The 12,569-nt window shown below is 39.9% G+C and overlaps 1 protein-coding gene across 3 annotated transcripts in view; it reads right to left on the bottom strand.

Annotated features, from left to right (window-relative positions):
• Window positions 1-12,569, bottom strand: part of LOC123647677 (ATP-binding cassette sub-family A member 13-like) — a 399,770-nt gene that overhangs the window by 19,310 nt on the left and 367,891 nt on the right. For 2 of the 3 annotated variants that reach the window (XM_045565332.1, XM_045565333.1), the window contains exons 52-53: window positions 10,795-10,866; window positions 9,341-9,433 (exon numbers count right to left, since the gene is read on the bottom strand). In XM_045565332.1, the coding sequence (XP_045421288.1) occupies window positions 9,341-9,433; window positions 10,795-10,866 (165 nt within the window). The remainder of the gene's footprint in view (window positions 1-9,340; window positions 9,434-10,794; window positions 10,867-12,569) is intronic. The other variant, XM_045565334.1, reaches the window with a different exon arrangement.

Below are 12,569 nucleotides of genomic sequence, written 5' to 3'. Positions count from 1 at the left end.
CTGGTCCTTCTGCATTTCCGCCATGCTAGGAAGTAGCACTGGGGCCACACCAGAAGCCAACCAGATGTGGCCACCTGACCTTGGACTTCCCAGCTTCCAGAACCACACACTAAATAAAACTTTCTCCTTTATAAACTATCCAGTCTCAGGTACACTGCTATAGCAACAGAAAATTAAGACATACAGAAAAATAATTGGTATACTCCTACACTATTTTTCCAAATACTATAAAATATGTATTATTGTCATGAATGAATTAAAACAAAAAAATGAAATAACTTTTGGAGATGTTAAATAACTTTTTCCAAGTCATGTAGGTAGTAAATAAAGCTCTGACTCTGAATCTCTTTTATTTCATCAGACCACACTGGCTTTCAAAGAGCAGTCTGCCTATGGTTTTAAAAGATTGTCTGTTTTCTCAGCAAATACACAGGAAATAATTTAACAGAAGAATTGTGTAGGTTTCATCATGTGTCTATGACACCTACGTGGAGTGGAACTCTGTTCTTTAATCAGTTGTAGACAGTGGGATTATAGCAGTGGCATGGAAAGAATAAGAAACTCAGAGTCAGTAAATTGAGTTTGAGAACTGCTTCTTTCAATAGTAACTCTGGGTTGCAAGCCAACTGCTTAAATTCTTTAGGTCTTGGTTGCCTTATACTGAAGTGGGTAAAATGATAGCCATTTATGCTGTAAGATTTAAAAGAGACAATGCACAGGAAACATTTGGAAAACGGCTTGTTCAGTAATCATTAAAATAAATGCAGCAGCATGGATCTGAGCTCAGCTCACTTCACCCCAGAGTTTATAAACATTGGTTCAAAGCTGTGAGGAGTTCAGCTACTCCATCCCTCTATCCCAACCAGAGGCAATAATCACTCCTACGTTTAGCTTTCTTCTCCTATCTCCTGTGAAAAGTGCACTGCTCAGAATGTCAACTGCACTTCTTCACTATGAGTTACTCAAACAGCCCATCAGAGACCCCCATGGGCATGCCCAATACCTACATCCTGCTCACCCTCACAGCCTTTCCTGACTTCTCCATTTCTCTAGTGAAATCACTATCTTTCCATCTGCCAAGCCCAAAGCCTCCTGCTTTTCCTAAGCTACAGATCAGCCAGTTGTAAAGTTCTATTATTTTTTGCAGCGTCTCCTACACCAATGCTGCCTTCTTCGTGTGCTCTGTCACCAGCTGAATTCAGTTCACCTTATTTAACCTCCAGCTAGAGAAAACAGCTGTTCAATGGACCACTCCTTCTCCTGTAACTAGTTGCTTCCCTTCATTCCCCCACTTTTTACCCTAGAATTAAAACCTCCCATGATTTGATCCCAAAGATGGTCTTCAAGTGTATGCCTCACTGTTCTGTCTATACCTCATTTACAGGCAAGTTGCTCCCAAACATGATTTGCATTGTTTATCTCTGTGCCTTTATCCCCAATGCACTCATATTTGATTAGCGGCCTATGCATACACTTGGTTTAAATGTCTCCTTGCCCATGAAGCCACCAGTGCCAAATCCTTCGCCTAAAACCCTGGGTGTGCATTCTTCCTCCTCTTAACTTCTACCTTGTGGGCTTTGAAACTTTCTTGTGGAACTTAAAGTCTCTGGTATACAATTTTTGATTCGTGTGTCTAGCCCAGTTCTTACAAGGCTCATGCCCTATCCTTCATTCAACCCCAAGGCCCTGGCACTACATGTACACTCGGTAATGTTTGCTGATTTAAATTGAGTTGCATCACACAGCATTCCCTTCTCTTAGTCTCTTAGAGCAATTATGACACTGTGTTGCATCCATCCGTATATGTCTGACTCCAACACTACGCTGAGAGTTTATTAACATCAGCAATCACATCTTCATCAACTCTAATAAGGTGGCTATTCAACAAATGTGAGTGAATGAACAGGAATGTGGTGCAAGTCTGAGTCCCCAGTAAAAAAAAAAAATCATCCATCTAAAAATGTCTCCAACACTTCCATTTCCCATCTTCATTGTGAGAAGCTGTCTATTCACTCTTAACAGAAAATATTCAAAAATGAAAGCAGGGTATTCCCTTTTGGCAAAGTGATAACTCTGGGTGACATCGGTCGTAATTGGAATTTCCAAGACCAGAGGCATCCAACCAAACATCCAGCATGAGAAGGGCATGAGAATCAGAAACTCTTCCCAGGTGATTACGTCAGTGCAAGATTGTGCTCATGCGACACGATGCTGTGAAAACACATGAGATGACCACTTATATGTACCAGTTGGGGTGCAAACGTTCTAGGAAATAGAGGTGAGTTAACTTCGCTCTCTTAATAAAACCATTTCTAGTAATGAGAATTAATTCAGTGGTGAGTGGGGGCAGGTGAATTATATGATGCTTTAAGCTAAAATAAAATGTAGAAAAATATAATTCAGTAGCACATCATTCCATAGTTCCACGTCATGGCAGAAATCATTTTATGTGCTCATGTGCAAACTTCCTTCTTCATTTGTGAAAATGACATAAACAAATTGAATTGTCTATTTCATTTTTAAATGAGCTACTTTATTATTTGGTGATGTAACCTTAATCTAAGCTGTTATGTTTATTGTAACATTTTATAGATGTATTAAATCAAAGTTGCCACACTGAAGCATATGGTGTCACATAAGGTGATATATTAATTTGCAGCTACTCAGATATTGGTAGCTTGAGAGCTCAAACATCAATATGCCTCCTTTCATTTTTTAGAAAAAAATCCACAAAAACCTCTAGACTATTCTTTACATTTTAAGTTAAGTAGCTATATAACATATCTATGATGGCATCCTTTGAAGTTTATTCCATTGAATTCTTGATTCCCAAAGTTTTAATGTTTGACAACTCAAAAAAAAAAAAAAGAAAATTCTCATAATTTTAAGATTTTCTTTAAATCATTTAAAGCTTTGTTTTGTTTACAAATAGACAGCCTTTATCCTCCCTGCCCCCCAAATCAGAAATTGGCCTGGCATATTCCCAGTTGTAAACTCTGTGCTTCAGAAGCACACTGTATTTCTCCTCCTTGGAGGAGTGTTTTGGCTGCTCGGACTTAAGCCTCCTGTGCAACTAAAGTCAGTTCCAAGGGAGGCGAAAAGCACACAGGTGCTGTACGCAGCTGCTACTGGTTCTCTCCAGGTGGGTTATAAATGTTCCCACAGCCTACATGCAGAAAGACAGCTACTGGGGCCTTAGTTATGTGCTCAATTTATGACGCACGGGGGATTTGAGGATGCATCCCTAATTGCCTGGGATTATGTGCTCACACATAAACTTATAAATCTCTATTATATAAAAGGCTCTTCCACATCATATGACAGTTTTGAATCAGAAGCCCAAGGGTCTCTACAGCTCAACTGCTCAATCTAATGACTTATCTTCAACTGAGAAAAGAATCTAAGCCAGAGAACAAGCCAGACTGCATGCATCCCAACCAACACTCATGTCTCCTGTCTTCCTCAGTAACAGGAACCTAACTTTATTGAAGTGGCAAAGTGCCCAGCTAAAGTCTATGTTTCTTTGACTTCTTAGTAGCAAAGGTAACCAATGAAACACAGTATAAGGTGCTGGGTGGGACTTTTTTAGAAAACTACTTTAAGATGGGATGGACATTTGGTACATGCTCTTTTTGCTTTTCTATGTTTCTCTTATTTGCTGTCTAGAACATAAATATTTTGGGTGGAGCTACAGTAGCCATTCCGGGACCAAGCAAATTGTCAGGCCTAGAACCTCTGACCGAATGCCACAGCCAGTGACCTCTGGATTCTTATTACATATAAAAATTAATATGGCTGAGACAATGAATATGCTTAAGTCAATTTGGTGATGTTCTGTTATGATAGGCAAATAACAGCTCATAACTGATAAAAAAGAAAAGATCAAAAGTATAAAAGAGAAAGAAGAAAACTACTGGAGACAGGTCTCAGAAGGGAAACAGGTAGAAGAAAAACACTTGATAGGCAAAATTCTTTCTCAGACATAGACACAAAGAAACAGATGAGAAAGAAGTAAACATTTTGTGAGATCCCGTCAAGGAGCTAGCTGCTAGTTGGCATCTCTCTGCTCAGGAAATTAGACATTATGTAATGGGATGATGAGGTGATGACATCTTAAAAAGAATGGAGAAGATGTTGAAACTTTGACAAAAGAAAGGCCAACAAGAGAGAGTCACTGGTGCAGATGCAATTAAAGATTCAGCAGGAGTTTGTGTGTCCACGCGCACGGCTCTGGGAGGCGCAGAAAGGAAGTGGAACTCGTGCTGGTGGAGTCTGGGTGCGCTGGAGTCAGGCTGGTCCCCGCTGGGCCCAACCTCCTCCATGGGCACCAGGCTCACTTTCTTCATGTGTTAACTGCAGATAATCATGAGAATATGCACTACAGAGCAAAGTGGAACCAGAATCCCAGCTCTTTCACTTATTACCTGGTAACTCTGGAAAAGTCATTCAACCTTTTGATAACTCATTTTCCATGCTATAATATGAGGATAATAATTATAGCTACTTCATGGCATTGTCGTGAAGAATAAATTAATATGTACAAAGTGCCGAGAGCTAGCATATAGTAATCACTATGTAAGTGTTAATTCTTATATTATTATCCACCTAGCAAGGTAATCTATATACAGTGTTCAGGACAGTAGGGAAGAGAATATATGTTTAATAAATGGCAACCAGAAAAGAAATCAGGACTAGAACAATCAGGGAAGAGGGTATTCGTAGACCAGGGAAGGAGGAAGAAGGGAAAACAGAGATGCAATAGAAGGGGCTACACCACGGCTGAGAGATGATCTGGGGTTGCAGGTTACAGACGTGTGCTACAGGTTTCATAAGATGTCACTGTTCTTTTGCCAGGGACCAAAAGGGGAGAAGGGAATTTTCTGGGGTTTCTTAGGGGTGTCACAAAATATACTTAGAGAAACTTTAACAAGAAGACCTAGAACTTGAGGATAATGTAGAACATCAATTTAGTCAATAGTATTTCCTGTTTGGTGTGGTTCTCCTGAGTTTCTGCAGGCCAAGGCCCCCAGGACTGGTGTGATTGCCCTCAAATTTTATCTCTGAAATCATGTGGATGCATGAGCACATGGCAATGCTGGGACTGATAAGAGTCCAAGTCTGTGCTCTCCAGGAGTGTAACATCAAATTGGAGCAAGGAAGTCCTGTGGAAATTAAACACTGTACAAACAGATCTTTTAGCAGGCAGGATGCAGGTTTATGCTAAAGAAGAGAAAAAGGTTATCCCTATGAAGAGAAACACGAGCAAAAAGGAAGAAAATGCCAAGCATTGGAGAGGCCAGAGCCATCTCAAGAAAAAAGGAAGAATGGCCTGGGTGTGCAGTCAGTGGAGGGCAGGTGTTCCAAGCAAGGTGTGCATGTGAGAAAAAACCCCAGGGTACGATGGAGGAATGTGTTCAGAGGAGCACAGAAGAACATCTGAGTGACTGTGACCTGCAGATTCCCCAGTTCCCATTAGGTCTTTGGCTCCCAGATACGACTTTTGAAATCCCATACTGGAGCAGGACACTCTTCCCACATGAACGCTCCTGGAGCTCCTGCAAAATGAGGTCACTGCAGGGCCCAGAGGGTCCACCTGTGGGAAAATAATGCCCCATGTACAGCATCCTCCACCCACCCTGGAGCTCCTATTTCATAGGCCCACCTCTGTATCACCTTGCTGGGCCTCAGTAAATGTTTGGTAGAACATTATTAAAATATTAAATGTCAGAAGCAAACCTTTTGCCAGCAAAAGCTCTAATATTGATTGATTTTTTCCTAAATTATAACTTGGGTAAAAAACAATGTCAGAGTGAAAATAACAACTTGATTTCAGTGGACACACTCAAACCATGTAGTTTCCTACTGCGTTAACTTTTCCCAGAGGCCCTTCACCATGGAGGACTGGTACAATCTGGTCACACAGAGCTCTCGGTTATTTGCAGATCAGAGGTCCCAGAACTTATTTTTTAATACAACAACTCCATAACCTCAAAGGGTTTAGAAATTCGTGATGTAGAAAATTACACTGAAGATAATTCCACTACTGGAAAGATTGCCAGAAAGAACAAAACTCTACCTCAAGGAAGAGGAGGGGGACTTCAGGACCCTCAGCAAGGCCAGGTCCCTGCCTTCCTCTGCAAAGTGGGCATGTCTGGCTTCCTCCAGGAAGGGGGACATGAGGGGAACAGGATGGCCCCACACCCATGGCCCTGCTGAGCCTCAGTGAGTCCTGATAAAAGATATAACCTAATAAAAGATATCAATCATATCTTTTATTTCTGTAATCTGATGCTTTGAAAATATGGAGCCTTGCTGATTCTGGTGAGACTGCCCCTCCCAGAGCAAGCCAGCTCCTAAAGTTAGTAAACAAGTTGCCCACAAATGCCTTGTTCAAATACAAATCAGTCAACCCAGAGCCCGCATACCAAGCACCTCTCTATGGGGTGCTGACACTAGGGCCACTATCTACCTGCCATCATCAGCCCACACAGGTACCAGACAGCTAGGGACAAGCCTCAGAGCCCTGAAATTATTCAAACTAGCCCACCCTGGCCCCCTTGCCCCGTCTCACCTGTTCCTTCCCATGGGAACCACAGTAAAGGTTCCTGCTCATGTTTCCCCCTGTTCCCCTCCGCCTCCAGACCAGCACCCGCCGCTTCCCCGTGCGGCCCTGTGTGTCCTGCCCCTACTCTTGGGGACTCTTAGGAGCTGTCTTTTTAATGGCAGCCATTTCCTGATCTTTCAGCCTTACAGTATCTCAAATTTCCTATGAATGCTGTACATTTAAAACAGTGGGCTGGGGAGAACGTGGGTGTGGACTTGCACCAGGATGCCGGGAGGTCACAGGCAGCCAGGAGCACTGGAATGGGATTTAGTGTCTTTGGAGGATGGTGAAGTACCTGGCTGCACTTAGGGCCCAGCAAAGCAAGTGAAATGAGCACAGCAGGAGGGAACAGAATCACAACAGAGTCAGCACCATGTGCAGGGGATCCATGGACTAAACCACCAGCAGAGGGTGGTAAGGACAGACAGTGCCACCCACAGTGGCCAGTGCCCTCAGCACACCCTCATTCAAGTTCGTGGCTTGTTGCCATGCACTTCCACGGTTCCGCTCTGGCTTCCCTTCTGTCACAAGGACCACTGCTCAAGCCTCCTCACTGCCAGCCTCCTCCCCAACCTGCTCCCTCCCTGCTCTCCCTGCCCCTGCAAAGTGCCAGTGGGGTGCACTGGGCTGAGAAGTTGCTTCTGTTCAGATCACATGTGATAGTAATGGCAGCAAACATTAAAGTGTGGCCTGTGCCAGACAGTCTCCTAAGTGCTATCACCTTGTTTAGTGCTCACAAGGACCCCAGCGACAGCTAAGGAGACCGGCGCAGGGAGCCTGTGCGATGGGCACACTGGAGAAACCAGGGCCAAGCTATGCTCTGGTGTCACCGTCTTCAGGACCCCAGCAGGTGCCCGGGCACACAGGGCCCTCCCCTCAAAATCAGTCCAAACTGAACATCCAGAGTCACCACTGCAGGTCACATCCTATGGCAACGTCATCAGGACACCTGGGAGGTAATCTCCTTTCTGCCCATGTACCAAGATGGTCACAGGTGCGTGTAGGACAACAATGTCTGAGGCAAAAGTCCATTTTCCGTGTGCTCTGATGCCCCCAGGACAAGAGCTTAAGGACCATGGGCACAGGGTGCACGCCCAGGGAAAGAAAGGCAAGGAGAAGAGGACGAGGGGGCCCTGCTGCAGGTCCTCTCATCCGTGTCAATGCCACCATGTCTCAGGGAGGGAAACGGGCACTGGTGTGTAGATGCCTAAGATTAGGAAAACTCTAATTGATGTCACCACCTATTTCAAGACTGATCCTTTCTTCTTTATCTCAATATTATAGAAACATATACAGTCATATGTTTACTTATTATAGGTTTATTTGTTGTAGAAGAATACAAACTTTACAAATTATTTTAAAATTTGTATTAAGTTCAATGTTTCAGTGAAGTACCCACAAGCTTTTTAGTGCTTAATATAGTTCTGTAGTTCCTATCCACTAACAATCCATCCTAGCCCACATATCACCTTGTCAGAGCTGGACTCAGAGGTGGGCAGGCTGTCCAGTGTGGACCGGAACCGGCTGGAGGGAAGCTCTCTCACACGCGCCATCCCGCTGGCCTCTGTGCCAACTTCAGTAAACACAAATCCCACATAAATCTCCCAGCAATCAGGGATGGGCTATAAAACTTGGTGTAGGCATTCATAAAGGTTAGAGAGCATGAAATATTATTTTTCTTTTGATGATACTTATTAAAGGTGAGCAGAGTATATACTGAGAATAGTTTTCAGCAGGTGCATTTGACAAGCAATTGACCCCACGCAGCGAGCAACAGTAAGGATGACAGTCCTGGAGCCCAGCAGCACCTGAGGCCGGGCATTGACTGGGAAACTGACGTTTGCCTCCTAATATGTGACGTCAATTCAGAGCATTAGCTATTTTCTTCATAAAATAAGAATATCTAAACTATATATGAGACAATTTACCAAACTTCTGCTTGAGAATTATAACCTTAGAAACCTTGAATAAATGAAAATGAAAAGAGATTTACTAATATAAATTAATAAATTACTCTATTTAAAAAGTAGCAGATTAAACAACAAATTAAAAGGAAATCAGAAAATCATTTAGGCAACTCTTAAGTAAAAAAAAGTTATACTAAGACATAAAAGTATTCATAGAAATTGATAAAAAAAAAATAAGATTCCAAAAAGTAAATGGAAAAAAGACACAGAGAGATAATTAACCAGGAAGAAGTCTATGGGATTAATGAGCACAGGAAAAAAAAATTTCTAGTCTTTCATTAGTCCAAATGAAAAGCACCCACAGCCCTCTTTTGCCCTGTTAAATTGATAGAGATCTTTTTAAAAGTATAGTGTCTGCTGGGGCAAAACAGGAATTCTGATTCACTGCGGATGAGGGACATGTCGGTACAACCTTTTTATAAGGCATTTTGGGTATAATGAGGACATTTCTTGTCCTGTCTTCCTCTTGACTCTGCAGTCATATTCTCTCCCCTACTGATGTTCCTACAGTGAGGTACAGTGTCCTCCTGGGAGGAAAAAGCAAAATGTTGTAGGGGAAACACTGGACTCTGTCTGGGAGTGGCTGCGCCTTTGTCTTACTCCCCACGGTATTTTAAACAAACCGCCTAGCGTGGCAGGGCTGTCCCCTCCCAGTTTATGCCAGGAGGTAATTGGACCACACTGGTTCTAAGGCATCTCCAATCAGAACAATGCATCATGCTACTGATTTTATAGCAAATATTTAAGCAAAAAGAGAAATTCAACATACCTATTTTTAATGTGCTGAGGGGAACCAAGACACTTAAAGCTGCCATTGACCATTATGGCCAGTCTCGTGCAAAGAGCCTCACACTCTTCCATGCTGGGAGGAAAGAAAAAGAAATATACGAATGAGCCATATCCTGAAGATGTGAGGCTTGAACCCAACTTTTCAAAATAAAAAATAGACAAAATGCCAATAGGAAAAATTATTTAATTTTGTACATAGATGTCTCAGGTAAACCAAACTAAAATCTTTAAAAATTGATAAGATTTTATTTAGGTAAACAATTATACAGTTAGCAAAAAAATTAGGTGTTCCGTATCAGGAGGACCATTTATAAAATATATGGGAGAGACTCATTTCGCAATACTATTATACAAAAATACAAAATAAATAAGAATGATCTTAACAAAATAATGTGAACATTTTATAAAAAGAAACAAGAAAGCTTTCCTAAAGGGCACAAATGAAATGTTGACTCAATGTAAGGCAGTATGGAAAAAAGAAAAGAATGGATATTTTTGAAGTAGGAAAATTGTTGTAAAAACTACTGAAATATAAAATAATATTAATATAATGTTAGGGTAAATTTAAAATAAGGTATTACTGTTAGTGTAATTATAAATATAAATAAATTAATTATATAAAAAATATAAATATGCTATATTTTAATAAATACATAATATAAAATATAATACTATAAATAAACATTTTAATGTATAATTATAATTTAAATTATATTATAATTTAATATTATTTCAATTCAAAATATAATGTTGCAAAGATTTGTAATGTATACTTGTAGTATAAATATATAAAATATAAATTGTAATGTGGATATAGTATAATACCAATACAAATTTTATGTTTAAATTTATCATGCCCAGGAGAAAAACTTGAAGTAATTATAAGGTATATCTTTAAAATCACTTAGTGAGAGAAAGAAAAATATTGAAAGAGGAGTCATGAGAGAAGACTTACTCCAGAAAACATTAATATGTATTACATAGCAAAAATAATTAAATTTAGGTAATACATGAAAGAATTATAAGGCAGATGGCATTAGAATAAGATAAGAAAGCCCCGAATGAGACATTAATAGCTTAAATATACAAGTGATTTGAGGATGGGAACATACTTTCTAAGCATAATAGCAATAAAGGAACTATGAAGGGGACATTTCATACACTTGACAAGGCAAAACTACATACTTCTAATAAGCGTGTCAAAACACAGCTAACTAACATTTTAAAAATTTGCAACAAACACATGCAGGGGTTGATATACTTACTATAAATAAATCATACATATTAATTTAAAAACAAAACAAAGTAAATTGAATAAAGAAAAAGGGCAAATAACATGTGGAGACTATTAAAAGAACTGTTCATGAATAATAAACACACCAACAAATTACAAACTAAACAACAAATCAATTGATTTTAAAACTATTTTCTCACCAGAAAGGCATCCCTCGTGTATGCTTTTGTATATTGCAGAGAAAAATGTGCTTTTTATTCCCATCCTCATTTCTATAAAAATGAGTTCTCAGATGAAAAAAATACCCAGAGAGGTAAAGACATTTTCTCAGTAATTCTAAATAAGTCATCTCATATATTGCTACTGAGAGTAAAAATTGGTGTCACTTTTTCAAAACCAATCTGGCACTAATTACTTTTTTAGGAACTTACTCTAGGAAACAGCAAATATGAATATATATAAGAACTTATTTATAATAGTAAACATCTGAAAACAGGTAAACATAAATGTTTCACAGTAGGACAGTATAATACTCATACAAATGAGAATGCATCCATGTAGTAGTCAGCCATTAAAATGAGGTCCCCTAAAGTCAATTAAGTGCATGGGACAAAGGTCATGATATAGCAATGATAAAATCACAGTGCATATTAGGAGAACTGTACAGGTATGTAAAAGGAATTTCTCAGGAAGAAAAAAAATACAAAAAAAGGTAGGCCTATCAATAACTGAAAAGTGAAATTAATGGTATATTTTCTTTCCTTCTTTTATAATTTTGCATTATCCAAATTCTGTACAGGAAGCATGTCTTCTTTTATTGGGGAACAGTCATAAAGCATTCTGTTAGTGGGGTGAATGGACGTTCAGACCAAGATTATATTTCTCAGCCTTCCTTGCAGGTAGATGTGGGTGTGTAGCAATTTCAGGCCAATAGAATGTACAATTTCTGGGTCCTGTTGAAATACGGCAAGCCCCTTGACCCAGATTTTGGTTTTTTCCATGTTCCTTGAGCTGGGGTGTAGACATAGTGCTGATGAGTCAGCGCCAGCCATGACAACGGTGATGATGGCGTGGGGGAAAGAACCTGAGGCCTTGGTCAGCCTGATGGAGCCGAGCCCAGAAAGACGAATTGTTAAGTGAGAGAAAAACATGTGTCTTGTCTGAGCCACTGTAAGTTGAGGTTCCTTTGTAGCTTAACATGAAGTCTCGGGAATACATGCTATAAACATTCCAAAGATGCTTTATGTATTTTTCTGTGAAAACATACCTTTCTCTATGTTTCTTTAATTAATTTCAATTTAAAAGTCTTACCATTTTCATGAGTGCATGGTAGGTACTCTAATTAAAGAGGGAGGCTACAAAGTCACATCTATATTACTTCCTTAAACATTAGTTCAGACAAGTGCAAGTCCAAATAACAACCAATTCATATGAATTAAGGCCTCAGAATAAATGACTTGGTAGTTTCAACTGAATTGTTAACAGCTATCCAACAAATATGCTCCAAACATGTGGGAAACCACAAAATCTCAGCCTAAAGGGCAGAGACAGATATTTTGATGATCTCTCACATCAAGAAAAATATAGAAAGCCAGAAATTATACAATGAAAGCAGCCACTGGCCATTTACTCAAAAAACGAAGGCCAAATTTCCTTTATTGGAGATTAATCTGATTAGTACATAAATATGGCCAGGTGACACAGGCATTCAAGGACTTATTTGGGATTCATGTATCAGTGTTTGATGTGTGAGGAAGGAGCAGTGTTAGTCATTCTTGTTAGGACTGATTTAAATTCCTCTCAGTAAGTAAAGTGGTATACGGGTTCTCACTCTCAGCTTCCTGCCCCATACTTTATGAAGATCCTCTGGGGTAAGGAACAGAAGAAGCAATGATACTTGAACTCAAAGTTAAGAGGAAAGTGTCCAGCTTAGAGAATTCTTATCAACTAAATGGTGCCATTTTAGAATCACAGA

Source organism: Lemur catta, chromosome 11, assembly GCF_020740605.2.
Source record: "Lemur catta isolate mLemCat1 chromosome 11, mLemCat1.pri, whole genome shotgun sequence".
Taxonomy (NCBI): Eukaryota; Metazoa; Chordata; class Mammalia; order Primates; family Lemuridae; genus Lemur; species Lemur catta.
This window is presented reverse-complemented; position numbering and strand designations above follow the sequence as displayed.